The sequence below is a fragment of the Rhodnius prolixus genome, unplaced genomic scaffold (genome assembly GCF_049639745.1).
Source record: "Rhodnius prolixus isolate KJV_2025 unplaced genomic scaffold, Rpr scaffold_1, whole genome shotgun sequence".
Lineage (NCBI taxonomy): Eukaryota > Metazoa > Arthropoda > Insecta > Hemiptera > Reduviidae > Rhodnius > Rhodnius prolixus.
In genome coordinates this window covers 22,771,644-22,796,195 of record NW_027411581.1, presented here as the reverse complement: position 1 = coordinate 22,796,195, position 24,552 = coordinate 22,771,644, and the positions used below count along the sequence as shown (strand labels likewise).

Sequence of the window (24,552 nt, the reverse complement as noted above, 5' to 3'; positions counted from 1 at the left end):
TACAAAGTTTTATACACGTTAAACAAAAGAATCTGGAAATTTTCCTGTTTTTTTCCATTATCCGTCTATTCGACTATCCGTCACGTGTCCGGTCCCGGCCATGACGGATAATCGAGACTCCACTGTACTGAATATGTAGTATTCACCTTAAACAAGAAAACTCTCCCTCCTCTCTCCTTCCACAATACTTCTATACCAATTACTAAACAAGTACGATATCTCGGACTACATCTTGACAAACGACTAACATGGAAACACACACGAGACTCAAACGAATTGACCTCAATCTCAGATATAAAATGTTGAAAAGGCTATTCGACAAACGATCAAAACTGACCCTGACGAACACACGAACACTATATACCGCTCTACTTGCCCCAATATGGACGTACGGAATACAGCTCTACGGAAGCGCCAAAAAATCGAACATCAACAGACTTCAAACCTTACAATCAAAAATTCTAAGAATAATAGTTAACGCTCCCTTCTACGTCTCCAATCATACAATACACTCTGATCTCAACATTCCTCTCGTTTCTGAAATAGCACAATCTCGCTACATAAAACTCCACTCAAATCTACACAGTCTTTACAACCCTCTTATCCACAACATGTCTACAACAACACTTCCTTCAAATCCTCAGCGCAGACTAAAGCGGCGGTGGCCACGCGACCATCTCAACACAACGCCGACCTCCTAGGATGGTTGCTGTGTAAGCTTGCCAATCTGGCGAACTAACGGCTTCCTTCACTGGATGGTCGTCGTTCACTCCACTTACGCCTCTTGGCGCACATGCATGTGCGCGCACGTGTATGTAAGTGCATATTATATGCGTGCACGTGTATTTGCGCCATTTCCTTACTCTCATCCCTTTTGCTTGTTGTGTCTATTACAGTTGCAAAATAAATAAACAAATTAAAAATATATATATGTACAGGGTGTTCAGCATAAGACTACGGTAACTTCGGGAGGCGATTTTGGGTATCATTTGCAACAAAAAATTCCATATAAACTATGGCTCGATTCGGCTCCGTTTTGTAGATATTTTTAATTTTATGTTTTTTCAAGGTGTTACTACTTTTTAGCAAACAGTCGTCTATATTTCTCAAACTATTATAGCTACAGCAATTTTTATAAACTCAATAGAAAGAAGGTTAAATTTCCTTTTAAATAAGCTAATTTGTATTCCAAAATAATAATATTAAGTATTTTACTTTGTGGCCCAAACATAGGAAATAGCAAGTTTCTAATTTTTTCCAAAAACTTTGACTTCATTTTTCTCAAAAACGTTTTATATGAAAAAACCGTGCACTATTCAGGAAAAACATCTACTACATATGATCACCTTTCGAACGGTATACAATAATTGGGGTTATGTTAAAAATTGATGCAGAAATCTGTGATTAATTGCAAAAAAGTAGGCCTCAAAACAACGTCGGCATTATGAAAGGAATTCACCTACCATAAGAATATAACTGATCAGAATCATCAAATCCAGTACGATTTTTTGCAAACGTGTAATTTAATAATTAATTTATTTAAGAACTATATTCAAAAATATAAAACTTACATTAAAAATAATAATGATGTATGACATATCGCGATATTCAATATTCGAATTCGTTGGCATATTGATAGCAAAATGACAACTAAATATCTAATGAAAATGTAGACTTTAAACTATCTTTTCTTCTTCTTGTATTTATTTGTTTTTATAAGCTGTATTAGGATAAAACATGTCAGTTTTTAACTTAGAGATTAGAGCGATAAGTAAATTCTCGGTTTATTCATTAGCTCTTCACAACCTGTTAATTCCAAAAGTTTATTGAGTAGTTCAAGAAAATCTGTGATTTGTTCACATTATTTGGCATATTTCTTTAATTAACACACAGATTTAAACTCGTTAAACGAAAATCCTTTCTTTTGAAATTGGTACCTAACACTCATTTAGCATCATATTCATTTTTCTTCTTTTTATTTTATATAATTATTTATAATGTAAATTTTATATTTTTAAAAATAGTTCTTAAATTAATTAATTATTAAATTACACGTTTGCAAAAAATGGTACTGGATTTGATGATTCTGATCAGTTATATTCTTAAGGTAGGTGAATTCCTTTCATAATGCCGACGCTGTTTTGAGGCCTACTTTTTTGCAATTAATCACATATTTCTGCATCAATTTTTAACATAACCCCAATTATTGTATACCGTTCGAAAGGTGATCGTATGTAGATGTTTTTCCTGAATAGTGCACGGTTTTTACATATAAAATGTTTTTGAGAAAAATGAAGTCAAAGTTTTTGGAAAAAATTAGAAACTTGCTATTTCTTATGTTTGGGCCACAAAGTAAAATACTTAATATTATTATTTTGGATTACAAATTAGCTTATTTAAAAGGAAATTTAACCTTCTTTCTAATGAGCTTATTAAAATAGCTGTAGCATTAATAGTTTGAGAAATATAGACAACTATTTGCTAAAAAGTAGTAACACCTTGAAAAAACATAAAATTAAAAATATCTATAAAACGGAGCCGAATCGAGCCATAGTTTATATGGAATTCTTCGTTGCAAATGATGCCCAGAATCGCCTCCCGAAGTTACCGTAGTCTTATGCTGAACACCCTGTATATAGACTCTTAGTACTATTTGTTATTTGAAGGAAAATAGAAACGGAGTGCACTTTTTCGGCACTGTAAACATTCTCCTAAAAAACGAAATTCTGTTATTCCGAGGTAATAAGAACGGAAAATTAGTGGATAAGTCAATAGTAAAACTTCAAAAGCCGGAAGGTGGATTCAAACCCGAGATCACCCTGTGGGAACCAGTGATCCTAACGATTGAACCAATCTTTTCCCTAAAAAATTAAATTTATTCTAGGCCGATATTGCACTATACGCCATTGAGTGTTACTGTGCATGAAGTGTGCTGAAATGTTGACAAGGCTAGTAGCAATACCACATATAATATGTATGCTTCTGCAAAATCTTCTCAGATTCTTTAATACCTAGCAGACTGTCAAATAAAGAAGCTGCTTTATATATGTACGAGTATAATACACTAATCATGAGACATTCTTGCCCGGCAATAAGCGAAGTATGTTAGAGATTGGGAAAGCCCATCAAAGGATGGAGCTATAAGCTGCATTATTTTATGTACTTGTAGCATAAGGGTACAAAGTGGTAACAAATTTGCACATTTAAATTTTATTGTTATTTGTTAACCAAATTTAATAACGATTTCAGTTTGTACTCCTAATCCTCAAACGCCTCCTTATATGATCCAACCGTTTGGAGTTCGCTTCAGTGTATATCTTCTTTGATTTAAGTAATTTAACCTCTTGTTTTTCATGTTCAACCGTTAGTTCTCTTGATTCTGATGGTTTTCTTGAGATATTTTCAGACATCTTAGCAGTAGCATTTTATAAAAACATTTTATAAAACTTATGTTTTATTACAATTATTAGTCAAAAAAAAAAATGGAAAAAAAATCGTGACAAATTTAAGAATACCAATGTTAGTGTAGGAATTTCGTAACTAATGCTTTGCAACACTAAATTATTTGTGATTGGTTGTGAGGAACTCCTTTAACTATACTTACCTTTTAGCTATCAAAGGCCAGAGGTGGATTTGAAGGAGAGGCTCGCCCTGGGCCCCATTTTCTAAAGAGCATCGAAATTAGTTTAAATACAAAAATATATGAATAATATTTTTTTTAATAATGTTCATATCTCCTGAAGATGACTCCCGGACAGTACTTCTAGAATATGGCTTACATGCATTGTATGATGACAAAGTTCCGTAGCCGGGATTGAGGTAATGCTAAATCTTAATCTCTTTTGGTGGCAAAGGGAGTTTCAGAACATCTGGAAATGTTTTGGTGGAGGAAAGAGTGCATATGATGAGCAAGGAATGAGAAAGCTGCTCTGCACTCTTCGTAGCACTTTCCTAGCCCAAAAACGGAGCTTCAGAGTAAATTGCATTTTCGGAGATATTGAAGAGCATTTGATTTTCCCAGAAAGCCTTTGTGAATCTCAGAGGAGGGAGGAAAAGATTTTAACCTTTTATAGAGTTTTCATTCAAAGAAAGCCTGAGGTAACTGGTATTAGTGGTGTTCTCGTTGAGAATTGTACTCGTAGCATTCGCCACAACTCTTGCCTTAAAAAATGTTGCTGATTGCAGGGCCGAAATTAACCTTCAAGGTCAATTAGCCTTCTCGGTAATCTTGGAAAGGGTTTAATTCTACCTTTTGTTGATTAATTACAAAATAAAAAAAATCAGTATTTACCTCTAGGCTTCTTTGTTTCTCCTTTGGTCCTTTTGGTAACCCCATTGGCACAGGACATAACTTGTTAACAATCTGGTTCAAAAAATTAGTATTATATTCTTTCAATCCTTCTATTTGAGAAGAGAGATTATCATAAATTTTATTTAAATCGCTAATCGTTTCAATCAAGATTTTATTTTCTTTTTCCATGCTTGTTTTGGTTTCATAAAGGTAAGATTCTTCTATTAGATTTTCTTGCGCTTCTTTTTTACTTTGAATACAGTTTGAAATGGTAGAATACTGTTGAATTTTTTTTTTTAATGTATTAAGTTCTTCTTCTTTTTCCAAAAATTGTTTCTTTATATCAGCAGTACAAGCAATAGTATTATAAATTCTTCTCTGCAATATTCTTAAATGATTTTTTAATAATGAAATATTTGAATGATCTTCTTCATTTATATTTTGAAAAAGGTTCATGATTTGTTCACAGTTATCGTTGTATTCCTCAACGCTCGCATCTCTATCTTGGGTAGCATTACACTCATCTTTTAGTTTTTCCTTTAAGTATGTATTTCTTTGTATTAAATCATTTATATTTTGTAACGTATCATATTTACCTCTTCTTTTTTTTAATTTATCTCCTTTTAACTCTAAAGAACAATATCCGTGGCTGAATTCTAGAATTTTATCATCATTGTGGCTTTGTAAAGCGTTTTCTAATATCATAATATCTTCTTTGAGTTCTTCGACTTGTAATGCTTTCTTCTTTAAATTTATAAGTTTATATTGCAATAACAAGTTTATGTTACTTTTTTCTGAATGCATGTTTGTGATGTTTTTAAAGGAGCGTTTGTTAATGAGTCTGTTGGTGTGTAAATAAGTTAAATATCTGTACCTATTTTACTTACTTTCGTGAAATTTATATTGAAATTACGTCCAACACCCAACTGAATTTCTGACTGCTTTTATTAGTGTTATTTCCTAAAATTTAATATCTAAAAATTATTTTAGTTTCCTAGGAAGTATTAATTAATTAAAATTTCTATTTGCGTTGTTTAGAAGTCTTTTTTTACTTTATTAGAAATATTCACAACTACAACAAATGTAATGATAACTACTGTGGCTACAAAAAGTATTTGCACACCTACGATTTTTGTTATTTCCAAAAGGCAAATGAAATAAATTATATCGTACTGTCTTATATCTTTTTATTAGTCATTTTTGATACATATTTTATAGAAAAAATTATTTAATTATATTTATGTTTGCCAAAAAAAATTAAAAACTACATTTTAAAACACAAAAAGTATTTGCACACATCTTGATTCTATATAAAATTTAATAAAAAAATTAATTTTAATATTTAGTATTTAATCCCTGGGCTTCTATTATAGCCTTGAGTCTGTTAGGCATCGAACAAATTAATGGTTTAATATCATCAAGGCTTATTTTATCCCATTCCTCTAGTAAAGCCTTTTTCAGTGAATCTTTATTAGAAATTGTATGTTTTCGTATTCTAACGTGTAGCATTTGCCAAATATGTTCAATGATGTTCACATCTGGAGATTGAGGAGGTGTGTGAAGTCTCCTTGGCACATTATAGAGCATCCACTCCTCTGTAACTCTCGCTGTGTGTTTCGGATCATTGTCGTGTTGGAATAAAAATGAATTTTCCATACCCAACTTACGAACACTTTGGCCCAAATTTTGGCGCAGAATATCTACATACATTCGAGCATTCATATTTTTTTCAATAAACACAAGTTTACCCACACCTTTTGCAGAAACACAGCCCCAAACCATCACGTTGCCTCCCCCATGTTTCACTGTCGGAATTATATTTTGATTTTTAAATTCCTCATTTACCTTTCGCCAAACATATTGCCGGCCATCACTTCCAAAAATGTTATATTTACTTTCGTCAGTGAAGAGCACATTCTCCCAAAATTCTATTGACTTGCCTGAATATTTCTTTGCGAACTCTAGTCTTTTTTTTCTATTCTTCTCACTAATGAATGGCTTTTTCCTAGCAGTTCTACCGTAATAATTTGTCAAGTGCAAAACATTCCTTATAGTGCTTTCACTCACTCGCTGAGATGTTGTCGCGACCATATTCGCCACTCGCCCGCACTTGTGAATGGATTGGCCCTTACCTGACGAACAATGCCTCTTCTTTGTCTTTCATTTAACACTTTAGGTCTACCGGTTCTTCGTTTATTTTCAATAGTTCCCCTATCTTCGTACCTTTTAATGATGTATCGCACCGTGGACATGTTCATATTTAAGATACTAGCGATTTGCCGATAACTTTTTTTGTTATTCCGCAATTTAATTACCTTAAAGCGAATTGTGTTTGAAATTTCTGCTGTTTTTGCCATGTTAATCTTGCTAACAACTGAATTGGAACCAAAACATAATTATTTCTAATTTAAAATTTTAAATCAACCTTTGAACGGATTTATTAATTAAACAAACAAGAATATTGTTTGGTGTGCAAATACTTTTTGTGTTTTAAAATGTAGTTTTTAATTTTTTTTGGCAAACATAAATATAATTAAATAATTTTTTCTATAAAATATGTATCTAAAATGACTAACAAAAAAATATAAGACAGTACGATATAATTTATTTCATTTGCCTTTTGGAAATAACAAAAATCGTAGGTGTGCAAATACTTTTTGTAGCCACTGTATAACATGATAAGATTTTTAACGCTTGGTTTATTTTTTGCTTTTATTAAAGAAAACTGCATGTTCTTTGAGATATAAAGGAGATAGGTAAATAAATCTGAACATTTTTTTAATTAAATGATTAAAAATTTCATATTGCCACCGTGCCCAAACGACTTGAGGTGAGGGCCGCAAAGCTAAGATGCTTATGATACTGGATTCGATTCCGATCTAGGCAGGCTATGGATGTTATTTAATGTTTAATGTATCTGATGTATGTTTACTAGTTGCCTCCGTCCAGTGCACCTAATTTTGTAGTAGAACTTACATTTAGAAGTATTACTTTTATTACCAAATTGCTTTAGTGGCATTCGTAGGATTAAAAAAAGTGAGGGCGCATTCATAATAACTGCGTCTAAAAGAATTTGTTGCGGAATTTGTAGAATAAAAATAATAAATAACAAACAAAGTTCGTTATAATTAAACATATTATATACATTATATTTATATTATACAATTGTATATCAATTGTCTCCGCTAAATTCTAACCTTAAAATTTGTTGGTATGTCCTTCTAATCTTGGAATAGCATATTGTTCATCTACACTAATTTTATTTACAGTTGCTTTATATTCTGAGTAAATACGAACTTGCCCATTCGGTTTTAAAACTGGAACTTTCAGGGCACCCTTGTTTAACAATTCCACCTTTGTAATTACGTCAGTTCTTTCCAATCTTTCCAATTCTTGTTCTACCTTCTTTTATACGCAAGTAGCATGTGGCTAGGTTTATTGAAAATCAAAGAATGGCCGGAGATAAACTTAACAGTCGGAATTTTTCTAATTTCAGTTTTGAAAATATCTGCATAGTTACTGAAGAATGCTTTGTCTTTTTCAACGACACCTTGTGGTTTATTACTCTCCAGTGCCATTTTCATTTCACCTTTATTGCTTAAAACTTTATTTTTCAAATTAAGTTGCTGGAAATCTTTTTACGACATTGATGTTAATGTCTTACTTATAATGGTGTTTTCAATACTCACTGACATAATGAACTTCCCTACCATTGAACCTACTCCATGGCAATTCCAAGGTACTTAATTAATATTAGAATATTAGAGACACTTAGAGTGTCTCGACTCGTTGTCGCCGAATAACTTTAGTATGTCTTAGCCTGCTCTTTCTCTTCTTTTGGTGAAAGGACAATAGAGGTTTTAGAAGGGTTTACAGCCAAATGTGCTCTACTACACCATCATACTATTAGTCCATTATCCCGTAGGAGTTCCACCACAATAATGTCATGTTTGCACCTAACTATCTCAATAATGACTTCTGCCTAGCCCTGGAAAGACCCCTTCTAAAAAGAAGTCCTTTCGATGGTTGTTATGGCAAGTGATTTTCCAAAGATATCAACCATGAAGATTCTTGACTTGAGCTTGGTACCAACTTATCGAGTCACCGTGTATTATATCCCATCCTTTCTATCGCCAAGCTAAAAACCGAACTTTAAACGCACCTTCTACGTCCAAAAATACTCTTAAAATGTCCATCTAATAGCACCTTATTTATTTATTGAAGAAATGCCTTTTTTTCAGGCGGGCTTTACGTCAAACTATCAAATTGGGTGACGTGGAAGGTAGCAAACATACATTACTATAAATGCCTTTTGTTAACTATTAAATTACATCCAACGTCTAGATCGGAAATGGAACCTAGTACCATAATACATCATTGCTTTGCGTTCGGCTTTCGTGGCACCTATAGCTTACCTATTTTATTTAGTAAAAATACATTTTATGATAAATATTAAAAAGTTATTAAAAAAAAAATCTTAAAATAATATTACATTTGCAATAACTTTTAGAAAAAAAAACATATATATGAAATTGTGTCCTGCAACTCCTTAATCTGTTAAAAACCATTTACTTGAGCGGCTGTAATAACCTTGCACTATAATAAATTTAATCGAAATCTAAAACCACTGTAGAACAAGCTGCTGCATCACCCTCACTTGCAGGATTTGGTATTTCACTATGAGTTAAAGGTTTGTTTTCGTCCTTGTTGTAATCAGACCTAAAAAGTTGAATTTTCATTAATAAATTGAATACTTGTTATTAAAGCTGTCCGGTAGGACAGTTGTAAAATTACTAACAAAAAATTTGTAAGTTATTATTAATAACTTTTATATCCAAATTATGTTGGCGTATGGGGTAAAGCTTTAGGGGTTCAACTAAACGCACCAATCTCTACAATCTAAAATAATTCGTTTAATAGTAAAACCTACTTTTTACCTCTCTAACCGTACTATACAGAGATCTTAACATATCTTTTATCACCCAAGTCGCCAAAACTCGATTCGGGAAATTCCATTTCAATCTGCAATCACACGCAAATCCTCTCTAGCTCAAAATCTTTCTTCTGGAATTCATTGTATCGTTGTTACTTAAAGCGCCAAACAGCTAATTTTAGCAAAAAGGAAAAAAAATCCAAATTATTCACTAGTTTTTCCCAAATCCAGTGCACTCGATAGTTAGAAAACAGGAGAATTATCCCTATATTATTTTAATTGTAATAATATATGACATACACATCTGTTTTAATTAAATTGTTATACTTCTTTATAAAGGAAATACAATTCCAGAAAGAGAGCTGTATTTTTTTTTTTTTTTTTTTTTTTGGCGCATCAACAGCTGAGGTCATTAGCGCCCGGAGCTTTTTCCAGTGCACTGCCGGCCTCCGGACAGTGTTCTCTCGTTACAGACAACACTGTCCATCACCGGACAGTGAGCTGTAAGAAGCTCCTAGGAAGAGAAAATCTAAGGGTCAGCTGCTGGATTCGAACCCGGGACCTCCGCGTGGGAGTCCAGTATGCAAACCTCATAGCTAATCCCTTCCCTAAGAGAGCTGTATTATTATTATTATTAATATTTTATTGCTTTTAGAGCGTACACTCATAGCAAGGAGTTGACCCATGCAAATACTCCAAGCATGAGAACCTAAGGGCTGCCACAACTACTGGTCTTGAACAATGGATCTCCACATTTCCAGTTTGCAAGTTCCACATTGTTACCAATGGAGATAATGCCTTTCGTTTCATTTTCTTGATGAAGAATTTGTTCTAAATCCTTAACTTTGATGATAAATGATACTGGAATATAATTACTTAGATTCTTAATCGGTTCTGTCCCATCAAAGAAAGATTTGTTAAAACAAGAAAATTAAAAGTTCTAAAGAACGAGTTCAAAATTTATTGAGAACTTAGGATTCCAAGATTAGAACGGAAAGATAAACTCAAAAAATTAAATTAATAAATTAAGAGAATTACCGAAAAATTGTGTTTCTAGAATTATTCAGATTTGATTAGGGAAATAACACTTTTTTTTAAAGGTTAATTTAGGCCTTGGTCTTTTGCGATGCGACGCCCATTTTTTATACTCCAAAATATTCAAAATAAATATTTATAAATAAATCTAATTAGCAAAAATATTACGCTCATATTACTAACTCATAAAGGTGCCTTGGAGATTTCAAAAATAAAAATAATAATTTAACAAAAAAAAAGATTAACAAACATTTGTATTATTGCTAATTAACAAATTGAGAGTTCGCTTTTTAAGTTTTCAATTTCTCATAGTGGAATACGTTCTTCATAATGTCTTTTTCTAAGCTCTTCTAAAAGTTGGAATGTCTTACAAAGTTCTGACGAATGATATCCTAATATTGCAACAGCCAGTGGTTTGATATCTGAAGTTTTTCTGTGAATTTCCATGGAATATGAAGTCGCTATAGAGGGAAGACTGGAATCAAAATTGCCTTCCTGTAAATATTGACTATCTGTGAGTATTTATTTTAAAATCAGTATTATAACTGTTTTAGAAACATAACTTTGTTAATTGTTAATATTAATTGTATTTTAGATGTTAGGTATCCCAATCGGTTAATATGAAATTATTAAAATTGCATATATATATATATATATATATATAATTAGTTATAATTGAGGGTACTAAACTTAAAAGATGTTCCCACTCCCTTAGAGTTCTTTTTAACTACCCTGGTGCTATGGAAGACCAAATAGTAGATTGATCAGAGTGTGGCTTAATAAAAGCCAAATCCATTGCGGCCTAAACAATCTGATGTAATCCCTTAGTTAGTGTTTGCAGATTGAATGTAGGCATCTGTAAAGTCGATGGGTGTGTATGTTTGTTAGTACAATCATAACTGATTGCATTATTTTCTCTTAAGAGAGGAAAAAGAATTTATACTGTGATTATAACAGTACTTTTTATTAGAAAAAAGTGAGAAAAAGTAAACTCTTCAATTACACTATTATCAAATTGGGAGGTTAACAGAAATTAAATTTTGATTTCAGAACTTTCCCATAAGAGTAGTTAGATAAATTATATCCTGATTACAGTATTTCTCTTGATGGGTATAAAAGAAATTAAACTGCAGTTACAATATTTCTCCTAAAGAGAGCAAAGAGAAATAAAATTGCGATTATCAAACTACTTATTAAGAGGATAAAAGCAATTAAACTGTAAATACTGTACTTTCTCTTAACAGGAGTAAGAAAAGTTAAAACTAGGATTAGAGGACTTTTCTCTAAGAAGGGTAAGAGAAATCAAACTGCGAGTACTGTGCAAAGGGAAATCCTAAGCCTTATATCCTTCCAAATTTATCAAAATCGGGCTAAAATTTACAGAGTAAAACTTAAGTCTAAAATTAATAATAGTTTTAGGGGCAGACTAACACCTCTCTCATAAAATGCATAGCCTTGAAACTTCCAGGAGGCACATCTATGAAATTTCGAATCGTGTAGACATCTCATTCATAAATATCGCTTCACGCGTTTAGGTACTATTCGGTTAAAAAAAAAGTAACAAGAGCACCGAATATGTTTGTATACTCCGTTTTTTTCCCCATTTGGGCAACGATTTTCTCGAAACCTATTAGATCTGCGTTGTTGCGAAAAATAAAAATAATAAACAAGAACATCATGCCCTTTGTCTGGTATCTTTATGTTACCAAATAATAATATATTTAAATCCTTCACTAAAATTTATACCTAAAAAGTGGAAATGTAACGATTGTATAAAAGTTTCTTATTTCCACAGAAATATGTGGTTTTAAGCCCCTTGTAACAACGTTTCGTTTTAACGAAAATGCAAATTTCGTTAAACTTCTCTTACACAGCACTTAGATAAAATTAAACCACATAAAAGCCTGTCACTTCAAAAACATTTTTCCTCGGAAGATGCTGATCGCTGAACATTTCGAATCCTCTTTTCTCAAACTCACGATAGCTGAAAGAGGAATATTTATATAGAATATTTAATTTGGGGGCAACCGAACTGTAAAGCTGCGACTATCATGAAGCTAAAACAATGCTTTGCTGCGCTGCCTAGTCACAATGCTATTACCTTGGAGGCTTCAGGTTCAACATTTTCATACGTTTCATTTGTTTCTTTGGTTTGACTAATTTTCTTTAATTTTTGAAGCATCTGGTTCTGTATTTCCAAAAGTTTTGTTTGTAAATTACTATTAATATTTTTTAGTTCGTTTATACGTGTTTTTAATTTGTTATTTGAAATAGAATTTTCAGCTACTTTCAATATAAGGAATTCCTCTTCTGTAATGGGTATACCATTTTCTACTTTCAAACGTAGTTCCATTATTGGTTCTTGTAATAGTAAAACGAGATGAGACAATTTACAGACCATAATATCAATTCGGCACTCTAGCATTATTAATTCGTCTTGTAGCTGACTTTTCTCTTTGTCCAAATTGAAAAATCTCTGGGTTAATTTTTTAAAATATTTTTCTAAAATAGAACTATCCTCATTATTGTTTTTTACCACATCTTTTAAATATTCAAAATCTTTTCTTAAAATGTTATTTTGTAGTTTAATCATCTCTCCTACATCTTGTGTTTTATTAAATAAATATAAATCAGTTAATAGTCTGATGTTTTCGTCAGTAAGGATTTGCACTTTTTCTTCCAGTTGTTCTGTATCTAAGTTTGTACTTCTTTCAAGGTTTATTTTTACATTTTTAGGTATATCTAAACCTATCTTGTTAAAAACTTCAATTAATTCATCCCTTCGTGATTGTAATCGTGCTGCTTCTGCTGCTCTAAGTTTTAGCTTTACTAATTCAAATTCTAAATTTGAATTTACCATTATAATTTTTAAAAATGAACAATCAAACGAATATTTTACACTGCATCAATTGACAACTTATTGAACAAACATTTACCATATTATTTATTTATTTTGCAATTTTCTCGTACCCACAATGAGTCTTAGACACATTATTTCTTTCATTATTGTAAAAATTTAACTCACATTTACTATGTTTGATATTTACACAATTTTCAAGAACTCATGTTTTAAATGAAAGTATTACATACACAAAAATTATTCTCATTTCTAAGGAAACAAAGAAAAACTACTTCAAATCTCGACGAATTCAATATCTCAGATTTTCGGTTACATGATTTTTCATCAAACCACAACGGATTCGAAGCGTATTCAATGCTCGAAATCATGTAATATTTTCTATATAACTTATTTTCTGCCATGTTTAGGTATGAAGTATTAGGTATGGATTAATCAAAGTGCATAAAAAAAACTCAGATTACGAAAACTTTCTGTAGCTGGACGAATCTTTCATACTATTAAAGGGCAGATATATGTATATTTTTTTTTAAACAGCACATATTACTTTTTAATTTAAGTAACTTTTTAGAAACTTAATTTAATAAAAAAATAATACAGATTGAAAAGAGCAGTACGGAATGGGGTCCTATCTGGTCAATTTAGATATTATTTAATCATTTGCTTTAAAAAATGATAGGTTGCTAATAATGTTCCTCTAATAGAATTAAGGAATAAGCACTTTCGTGCTCCAATCTTAATAAAGTTCTTTAATGTGTCACTCAGTTCTAGGATATATCCGGATAGCCAAAAGTGAGCTACAACATATCCATTGGTAAGAAAGGAGACAAAAGTTGCCATCTATCTATCGCCCCATTACTGTCTATGTATCAAAATATCTGAAAGTAGTGTACTTTACCTGGTTGAATCAAATTTTAATTTAACCAATGTGGTATAAAAAGTAGACCCATGATTGCTAGTTTACTTACCAATAATTTGTGCCCGATAGTTCTCTCTTTATTTTTAAGAATAATTTCATTTTTATTTATTTTATTTTTTTGTTAATTACTCCGACTTTAGAAAGGTATTTCATAATGTGAGCTATCCAAACTTAATAAAAAACTGAGCTCGCCTACAGATAGAGCAGATGATGGCTAATGGGTTAGTTTGCTTCATACCTTGGAAACAGACCTTCCTATGCAAAATAACAGCACTATTATTCTCTTAATAGCATCATTAAAGATTAGATTACTTCTTTATTTATTTTTAAATAAATGGCCTTTGTGCTGATCTGGAAGAGAGCTTTTTTTGCTCTTCGACGATCTAAAGATAATTAGAAGGGAAATGTTCACAGTTCTCCTCGATTTGTATTACCTCTTTTTTAATGTTGACTCAATTATTGTAGATTTTTGAAAATATCTAAGAAATGACACTTCTATGTACTGGATATGCTTTTTATATAGTACATCTTGAAATTGTAAACATATTACTTCATTTAGAAATGCTAACAAATTAATAAACGAAAGCACAAAAAATATAATTTCCATTACTTACGATTTTAGAAAACAGAAAGAAATAACGCAGACAAAGGCCCCAAGAAACCCTAAAGTTATAGCCACTATGCCTGATAAACCAAGATGATAAAATATAGATAGAGCTTCTTCATCCAGCTCTCCTGAAATTAAATATTCTATAAAATCACTTTGCTTACAAGTATAACATTTTCAAAGCTTGTGGTGTCACATATTTCGTGTAATACTGAATATGCGACAAGAAGACTTATCATTGTGTGAATCTGTGGAGTTAGAATTATTTTATTGGTAACTCTGTAAATACTATAGTTTCTTTGTAAATAAATTAAAAAAGAAAAAAGTTGTGTGAATGAAAAATCATTTTCATTTTGACTTTTTTTTTCAACAGTTTTTATAATGCACTAACATGAAAATATATCTAAGTTCTTTTTATTTAATAAGTAAACTCTATGGTTCGGTAATAACTTTCGCGGCAATGATTAGATCCCATTGCTCCTCTGCAAGACTTGTAAAAATAATTCTAAGATTTATTTGAAATACTTTTTTGTATTTTAATGATAATTTTTGGATTAATGAAAATTTCAGATCTCTTTTATGTGAAACCAAAATTTCTTTGATATCACACTTGAATATATTCTAGAAACTAATAATTGTAACTCTCTGCTACAGAGTTCCTCGCTAGCTACTATTATTGATAAGAGGAATTTTTATTATTATCTCTACATTAAAGCACGTTGAGTTTGAGTTAGCTTACATAAAGTTTGGTCTCAATGACTTAGTACCTAAAAGTTGTTTGCGCAGCAGTTCGATTCTAATGGTCTTTCTTACGCTAAAAACACTAATTGCCCAGTCTGGGGGAGCACATTACCCAATCATTTATGGCAGAAATCAGTTCCATTGTTCTTGATGAAAGTAAAGAAGAAATCTTTACCGAAACAGAAATTATTGTTCGGCAATAATTTAGAAGTACGTAGCCATGCATGTACATGTTGCAAGCGATACAGATGGGAGCTTGATGCTATAAGAAATAATAGATAACATAAAAATAAAATAAATCATAATCATATAATAATTATGTAGCTATTAGTCTCAACCTGCGAGCAACATCTTGCCAGAGATATCTAAGCGAAAAGTAAGATGAATTTGAAGTAATGCTAATTTTAATCTGAAAACAACTTTTTCAAATTGGCTCCAAGTTATTTTAGACAGCGCTCAAGACAATATAACTGGTGTGGAAAAAATATCAATTTTCGCTGGATAAAAGCTCACTAACAATATTTAAATTTAAATAAGTCCCTCTTATTCATTAATTTTCTTTTGCTATGGTTTTATTTTTTTACTTGAACCACTTTTCTTTATCTGGTTAATTAAAAATTACATAAAATTCTGCTGCTTTTGTATGTATATGTTGTTTAGTTGTAAATTTGTACTGTCTAGGAAATCAAAAATATGGATAAATCTATATGTTTAAGATAGGTCTTTGTTGTCTTTCACAGCACTATTGAATAATAGTAAATAATCATATTTACAAGGAAGTTAATATTCTTTTTCAGTCCTTAACACCTAAAAAAAAAAGAAAAAAAAATCGAAAACTCACTTTCAGTACGATCGCATTACACATTCTCGTAACTACTATTAATAGAAAGTAATACGAATTTATAAAATTATCTTTATTGAGTTTCTTTTTAATGAAATCTTAATTACATTAGTACAATTAGTAATGAATTCGACATTATTTAAAGGAAGTTAAGATCTCGAGAATTATCCTTAGTTTTTTACAGAATATATTGCAGTGGATAAGATTAATGAGTATTGGCAGGATAGAGTATAAAAGGATTAGATCTGGGACAACGAATGATGGAGAAAACTGATTAATAGAATTTGTGATAATGCTGGGAGTAAAAAATCGGAAAAATAGAATACCATAAAATGTATTACATACTGTAAAGCAATTAATTCAAAATTATTACTTTTTAGAAAAAATGTTGCAACAACAAACCAAATATTCCAAACTATAAGAAATTCTAAGATATTAGTTGGAAATTAAAATTGAAAAGAAGAAAATTTCTTAGCATTCTATTATATTGGATATTCAGGACGTTATTTATTGGTTAATTGAGCAACATTACCTCTATGATCCCTTTCTTCTTTTAAAGTTCGTAACCATTCTTTTAATTCAGTTAAGTTTAGATTACACTGTAAATTATCAGGCTCCCATACATAGAATCTGCAGTATTATCAAAAATAAAAAAATGTTCACCTATAAAGTAATAGAAATAGAAGAGAAATTAGTAATTACCGTGAACATACACAAGAATTTGTTGCTGGCGAACAAATCATTCTGAAGTCATCACAGTGTTCGTCATGGGTGCAGTTCTTTACAATAGGATATATATCCATGTATGCTACAAATTATATTTAATTATTTAGTTCAAAGCATTCGTAAAAATGTCTTTTAGTAAGTAATTATTGAAACTAACCATAGGACATGTAAAAAAGTAATAGCGTAACGAGGTATAACAATGTTGAACACATTTAGGGATCAAAAAAAAAAAATTGTATTAATTTTTTAACAATTTTAGGTTAGACTTTAGAAAGAAGATAATATTCTAAAAATATATTTCTTATCCCACCTCTGCTTTATACCAACCGATTATTTTTGGCTACTAGAATACATTCAGTTGTAAAATAGTTGTATACATTATCATAAAGTACATTAACAGTATCAAAATAAATCTCTACTATTTAGCAGATTTATGGAAAAATCTGACTGTATCCGAATATACACAAGTCATTTACTTGTTGTTTTGAATTAACTTCTTTCATTAGTTAAGCTTTGATTCCTAATTATATTTCTAAGTGCATTTCATTAATGAGGGGCATGAATTAGTTTTTCCTTCAGGTAAGATCACATTTTTGTTTTTAGAGTTACAGATCTTAAACGAATACAATTATTGTTATCATTCAAACACATACAGTGACAGTCTGAGTAAGTCAGAAATTCGGATCCAAGTTACTCTTTTTTCAAGAATTTGGAGTGCTATCAGCGTAATTGCTCACAAACTTTAGGTATTTTTTTTTTAATATGTATATGTCAACTGTAAATCTTTCAAAAAAGTTCTTTTGAGCATATTTAGGTAAACCTTATCCCATTTCACAGCTTTATATCAGCCCATATATTATTTATTCATTAATTTTTTTTCGCTATAAGTGATCCTAGATTTTGCACTTTTTTTTTTCTTTTTTTTAAGAATAATTTTTTTCTTAATTCTTTGTCATGCATTATGGTTTAAAAACAAGGTTGAAATTTATTTTATAATCTCATCAAACTTGAAAAGCAATCATAAAAAAAAATAGGTCCCAGGTTCTCGTTCCGTAATCTTACGAGAGGCCGTTTAAATTTTCTGTAGTAACATCTGTAAAGTAAAAACACAATCCCGAAACCGGTAGTGCTTTTGTAAACCTTAGATGTTCATGCCTGAAATGAAGGGCAGAGATTAAAGTAGGGTTTGAATCTAATCTGGGTTCACTGCAGGAAATTCTTTAGGCACGTCTTTTAGCAAACATTTAACAGGCTCCTCGTCAATGCATAAAAAAAAAAAAAAAAAGGCGATTAATTAAGAAAGAAGTCGGCTTGGTGTTTAGTGGCATCAGATCACATCTCCCTCACGGAGATCCGAGTTTAAATTCAACTACATGCACAAAGATTTTCTCTTTCTATGACACTCGTACAGCGCACTGTAAGTCACACATGAATGTGTTGCCTGAAAGAATTGTCTGAAAAACCAAGGGAACTCTGGCCTGAAGCCTTTTAGAGAACACTTCTGGCCAAAAGTGTCAGTGTCCTCAGATGTTCACAGTCTTAGAAAAAACAAACAAACAAGGAACAAAAAAAAAAAGGTTGTTTAGGATATAAAAAAATTATCATTTCAATTTTATAAAAAAATCATGGAGTATTTTCGAAAAAGTGTAAAGAAATTCAGAAACCTATTTTGTGAAATGGCATTTTCATTTAACCCTTTTCTTTAATTTGGAATTCCACACCTTTAATGTTGATTTTTATATAACCGTACTTTGTTCTGAAGAAGCACTGTACGCCTCGATAGCACTTCCCTGAACTCACCCCCAAAATTCAGGAAAATGTTTCAAATAAAAATGACAGGCCATTGCAATATCTGCAGTATAAGAATAATGAGAATAAAATTCAAGCGATATTAATTATTTATTGCACAGAGAGTATTATTAATAAAAATGTGAATAACGTCATTCCACCATTATTTATGTATATATGAATATACTATTACAGAATAAAAGATTTTTTAAAAAAAATGATGTTTCACTTTTTATTAAAAAATTGAGTTATTTTTTACTAATCTTGAATTCCGCACTTTTTGTTTGCTGGTACCGCGATATCTACAAAAACAATATACATAATTATGAATATGTTGATAACTAGAATTTAAAATTTTTTACATACAAATATGAAAATGACCCATGTATACTAACCAATTTTCTTGGGATAAGATAGATTTAAATTTTCCATAATATGAATGAATTCTTCCATTGATTTTGTTAGTCGAGGATTTAGAGTTTTTTCCTCAATAACTGTAGTAGAAGTGAAACCTGTTTAGAAATGAACATTTATTAGTGTAGATAAATAGAAACAGCAGATTTTATAAGTAATCTTGAGAGTTTCGTGGTAATCAAAATAAATAATATTAAAAAATAATTTATCTGGAAAAAATAGCTATTTTGGGTGAATCAAGATACATAAAGTGAAAAGTAAATTAATTGAACAACGAAGGTCCCTTTACTGGGGAGAAGGTAAATTGTATTTTCGCACATTAAAATGAGCAACGACAAAAAAAAAAAAAAAAAAAAAAACAGTAATACAGTGAACCCAAGAAGTTTTGGACGAACGTCAAGAAAACAACGAAGCTTAGGAGGTACAGTTCCCCTCTAACTAGTAAAAACCCCAGAATCAAACAAAAAACACTATTTTGGACATAAATTCTGAAACCAATTTTCTGCGGCTAACCAGCGCCAGAACAGAATAAATGCATAACTATCAAATAATGTTAAACAAAACAAAAAATTGTATGTTCATAACCGTCCACCAAGATCAACCCATTATAAATTCGAATCTTCATCTAATAACGTTGAACCAGACGAACCGCAAATCGACAGCAAATTAAATAACGAAAAAGAGAGGGGGGAAAACATATCCTCATTAGCTCATTAGCCAATTCTCTCCATAATCAGTGGAACCTAGAAAAAAGACATCCCGAATTCCCCAATGAAAAAACTGCCAACAATACGGACACTAAAAATTACTCTCGACTTGACCCGAAGAGAGTAAAATATGCAGGAGATCATCACTTCACTGTCTGTCCAAATCGCCTATAGCAGGGCCTAAATGCGCCCTTGCAATGAAGAGCAACTTCAATGTATAACAAAGTTTGCTATATATGATGAAGAGCAAAGGATCATATATCCACAACAGACCAAACAGAATATTTTCTCAGCGCAAGCCTCTTCAGACAATAATAAACTAAATGTACTCACTGCTTCCATCTATCTAGTATCCAATCTTTGGACTCAAGAAAGAAGAACAAGTCAATTGCCTCCCTATCAAGATTACACCATGACCTCTTTTGAGACCAACACCTCTGCAATCATCACTCTCCAAAGACTTATACTTCTACAAATAATAAAACCTGTGGTTCCACATCTAAAACAACTGCTCATATCTTAATCAAGATCATCATCTACTCTAACAAAATAAACAATCTTAAACAGCTTTCCCTTCATAATTTAACACTAGTGAACTAGAACGCAAACATATTCTCTGATTTCCTTAACAGATATGAAATCGACATAACTTGAATAATCACTGACACACACGTTTCCTCTACTAACCGACTTAAAATACCAGGTTTAACCATTTAATCTTGTCTTAGAACTGGAATTTCCTTTTCTAAGTATGTAGTGTACATTGTAATTAATTTTTGTATAGCATGTTATTGACAAAGTTTTATTTTTCATATATTTTCATCCCCCCCCCACACACACGAAACCCACACTTTGTAACAGAACCGATAAAATCACTCACGCAATTTTATAAAAACCCTTTCTCCAACTGAGGTAATCACTGTATATGAATACAGTTATTTCTGGAGAGAATGGGACAAAAAATTTTCGATGTGAGAAATATGTCTAGATGTAGTACACAATTGCTGGAGCTAAATATGCTCTTCAAGACTGCCATCCGTCACCTCCGAAGAGAAAATAGTGACGCACGTACTTACAACACAAGAGACATTAGGAGAATAGATATTAGCGAAGTTCATCTAAAAAATTCTCATCACATAAACTTTTACAATACCTGGCGGATAGCTTTAACTGTCACTCACAAAGGCATATATTTCTTAAAATTATAAGAAAAAATTAAACTAGAAAACAAAAAATTAATTTGTTTATAATAACCAAACGGTCATTATATTATTATGTAAGTATAGTATATATAAAACCCTCAACATATTTAAACACTACTAAAACGTCGAAATTATTCAAATGCTCAGTTATTAAGACAAATATTAAAGAGGCGGCAGAATTTGATGAAGTGAGAGAGCAAGTTCTATTGCCGCTGTACTGAGTGTCGATCAACCCATCACCATAGTCATGGCAGTACAACTACTTATTATTCATCCCATTACACCTATGATATACATTACATTATTAAATTATAATATTCCTAATGACGTAAGCTTGGCTAAGTTAGAAAACATAATGTTGATAACATAATCTAAAAAATTACCTTTATAATCATGAGCAGGATATAATTTGAAATGACCTGGCAAAGAAAATATTTCTTTATGAACCGATTCATAAAGAGTTTTAGAATTACCCTCTTGAAAATCGGTTCTTCCACATCCCCTTATTAGTAAAGCATCTCCTGTAAATGCCACACCTTGACTGTCGCAAACATATGTTACGCATCCTACAATGGGAAATATACTATTAGTATACCATTGTCGTAAAGAAATTATTCATTCTTATTATTATTTGAGAAAAGAATTTGTCTCAGCAACCTTTATTTTATCCGATACATCGGGCTGCAGCATGTCTTTTCAATTTCTTAGTAGTTTCGGATTTTTATGATTTATCAATTTGCACCTAATTGGCTGGACGTTAATTTCTTCTGCAAAAATAGGCGAAAATTAGGGAATTAAGAATAATTTATCAATTTGATTTAGAGAATTTTACTTCCTATTATTATTATTCCTATCAAAAGTGGAAATGGTGGAAATGGTGAAATTACAGGTGGAAGTCTATTCTCTGCACCAAACGATGAATCAACCTCTAATGTTGAATAAAATCCGAAACAGATCAGAAAGTAAAAAACATGCGTGGAGATACTACTTATAATCTTTATAATCTATAATAAATGTCATAGTTCTGCATAGCAAACAAAATTAATTTTAAAAAAATTGCGAAATGCGAAGAGCAGTGGGGTTTAAAACTGCATCTGTCTTTACACAATACTAAGTGCCAATTGCCCGGGGGCCTATGCTCAGGGTCGTTTATGTTTTTGGTGATAAGATGTTTGTAAACTCTACAGAACACTTCCTTCACAACTATCAGCATCCATACCCAAAGCAGATCTACCTTACAAAAATCAACGGCATTCGTTCTGTTTCCGTTTTATAAATTACAGTTTTATTTTTCCTTTTTGTAGCAGTTTACAAATCATCTGGCGCTGGCGGCTCGTTGCTCCGCAATATGAGCAATAACCATGAGAAATGACACTAATTTTTTACTAATTGTTTACAACATAATAAATAGCAAATAAAAATATGGTGAATTATCTCTTCTTTTTTTTTTTATCTATCTAGCCATTTATTTCTATTTCATGAAAATATTGCGAAATCGTGCTGATTTTGCCCTGAATCCAAAAAAGTGTTTCATTAACTCAGTCTTGTGAATGTGTGAGCAGCATTACTCAAAAACAGAAAATCAAAGAAAGTCAAATTTGAAAATTTAAATCGGTGCCAACATGGAGGAATCAGCTTTTGGACGAAATCAACCAACCGAATTGATTCACGAATTAATTTGTCAGTCTTCGGAAATTTTGCTTAAAGCGGCTCTAATGAAATCTCTTAAACTTAATGTGCTGATTGCATACAAGTAGATCCATAACTTTTGATTTAAAAACCAAAAAGAAAATGCTTTTTAAGGCAGATAAGGGAGAATGCTTCAAAAGGGAGAGATGGAGTTAAAAGTGGAGGTGAAATTGAACTTTCCTCTAAAGCGACTTAGTACGTTGCGCATTGGTTTTAGTAGTGTACAGTGGATCAACTTTGGATCTAGCTTTAGAGAGGGAAGGTGGTTGGAACATTGGATAGTTAGCATTGTGCTATACCCAATAATAATAGTTTTAATGTAATTTATCAAAACTTTCATCAATAAGGAAAAATAAGTAGGTATATATATTTTTATAAAATGTTGATTGTAAGTGTGCAGCTCTGTGACTGGTTGCATAAAAATTACAATCATACCATATTTGTCACAATGAAAGTTATAAAAATAAAAATAATGATTATTTTTTAATAAATAATAATGGGACTTGGAATAAAAAATAAAGGGACTTGGCTGGGCCAAGCAAACGCTGATCCCAGAACAATTGGCAAGAGAGCAAGAGGTAGACCATCTCATCATGCGTGAGGAGAACAGTGAAGACTCGGCCGGGCAAGAGGGAATTGTTTTTTGCGGGGATGAAGAGGATATCACAGGATAGGGATCGATGGAAAGGCTGGATTCGGGCTACTTCTCCACGCCTCACGGCACAAAGGAGATAGGGAAAGAAAAGATGCATTCTAGCATTCATTACAAAAAAAAAAAAAAAATTAAGTAGGAAACCTAATATGATGGAATTTGCTAGCAATTAACAGATACTTTTTTAAATGAAATAATTTTCTCAATCACACCGTTTCCTGTTAGAAGTTTGGTATGTTTCCGTACTAACCGTTTTAAATACGCAAATTAAGACGAGCACAATGTTTCACAGTGCTTGTCATTTTATTTTTCACTAATTCGTACACCCAGAAAGGTAGGAAGTCTGCAGATAACAGGCTGATAAAAAAAGAGGGGGAAAATAACACTTAATATCAAACCATTCGTATGGCCCGGCGTTGATCGTACTGAAAGTGAGAATTTCCCAAACTGAATATTATCTCCTGGTTCCACATACACATCTGCTAGAGCACCACTTATTTTTGATATAAGAGACTTACAGGTGCATTTAGTTTTTAATAATCCAGTTCCAGTTACATGGTCGGCATGAACATGAGTATTCACTATCCAAAAATTAAAATGAAAGGTATAAATTCAAAACATATTTACAAATTCAGGTATTTAAAACCAAAAATCCTCATGAAAGGTCACTTACTTGCCAACTTCAATGTCAAACCGAGATCTTTAATGAGTTGTATATCTCTGTCTACCTGTTCTAAGACTGGATCTATTAAAACACATTCTTTGGTTTCTAAATCTCCCAGTAAATAGGTGTAGGTGCAGCTCTCACTGTCAAAAAGCTATTCAACAAAACACATATCTAAAAAAATTTACAAGAAAAAAACACCTATTGATATGAACTGTTCCATAAAAACAAAATTATTGACCACCCAAATTTATAAACACATCTTACCTGTCTGAACAAAAAGTCGTTACTAAAAGGTATCTGTTTTGTCATTTTTGTTAAGCAACGATGTTTAGAAACCAGCGGACCATTATATGTAATTAAATTTGTATTGCATAACCAGTGAAATCGTAAAAGGCGACTGCTTAGATGTTTCCCAACTGTATTCATTTTGATAAGTTTGTCTTCTGAATTATTTTGTTAAATATGAGTTATTACCATTAGGTG

The 24,552-nt window shown here is 31.5% G+C and overlaps 2 protein-coding genes across 9 annotated transcripts; both read right to left on the bottom strand.

Annotated features, from left to right (window-relative positions):
• Nucleotides 1-3,187: 3,187 nt before the first annotated feature.
• Nucleotides 3,188-18,604, bottom strand: LOC141457885 (uncharacterized). Of its 8 annotated transcripts, XM_074135310.1 has the most exons (7): nt 17,108-18,604; nt 16,927-17,032; nt 16,757-16,854; nt 14,650-14,770; nt 6,959-9,010; nt 4,292-5,387; nt 3,188-3,410 (listed from the first exon to the last, which is right to left on the bottom strand). In XM_074135310.1, the coding sequence occupies exons 1-5, from the start codon at nt 17,160-17,162 to the stop codon at nt 8,899-8,901; spliced, it is 492 nt and encodes a 163-aa protein (XP_073991411.1). In that variant the 5' UTR covers nt 17,163-18,604; the 3' UTR covers nt 3,188-3,410; nt 4,292-5,387; nt 6,959-8,898. The 8 variants fall into 8 exon arrangements, with proteins under 8 accessions (XP_073991411.1, XP_073991380.1, XP_073991391.1 ...); XM_074135279.1 differs by lacking the exons at nt 14,650-14,770; nt 16,757-16,854; nt 16,927-17,032; nt 17,108-18,604 and adding exons at nt 9,229-10,754; nt 12,361-13,385 and having other exon boundaries at nt 4,292-4,363; nt 5,179-5,387; XM_074135290.1 differs by lacking the exons at nt 14,650-14,770; nt 16,757-16,854; nt 16,927-17,032; nt 17,108-18,604 and adding exons at nt 9,229-10,754; nt 12,361-13,385 and having other exon boundaries at nt 3,188-3,390; nt 4,292-4,363; nt 5,179-5,387.
• Nucleotides 18,605-18,830: 226 nt separating this feature from the next.
• On the bottom strand, nt 18,831-24,495 carry LOC141457919 (persulfide dioxygenase ETHE1, mitochondrial). The gene is made up of 6 exons (XM_074135323.1): nt 24,334-24,495; nt 24,076-24,220; nt 23,801-23,983; nt 21,445-21,627; nt 19,134-19,250; nt 18,831-19,040 (listed from the first exon to the last, which is right to left on the bottom strand). Exons 1-6 carry the CDS (start codon nt 24,493-24,495, stop codon nt 18,997-18,999), a joined length of 834 nt encoding a protein of 277 aa, XP_073991424.1. The 3' UTR covers nt 18,831-18,996.
• Nucleotides 24,496-24,552: the final 57 nt, after the last annotated feature.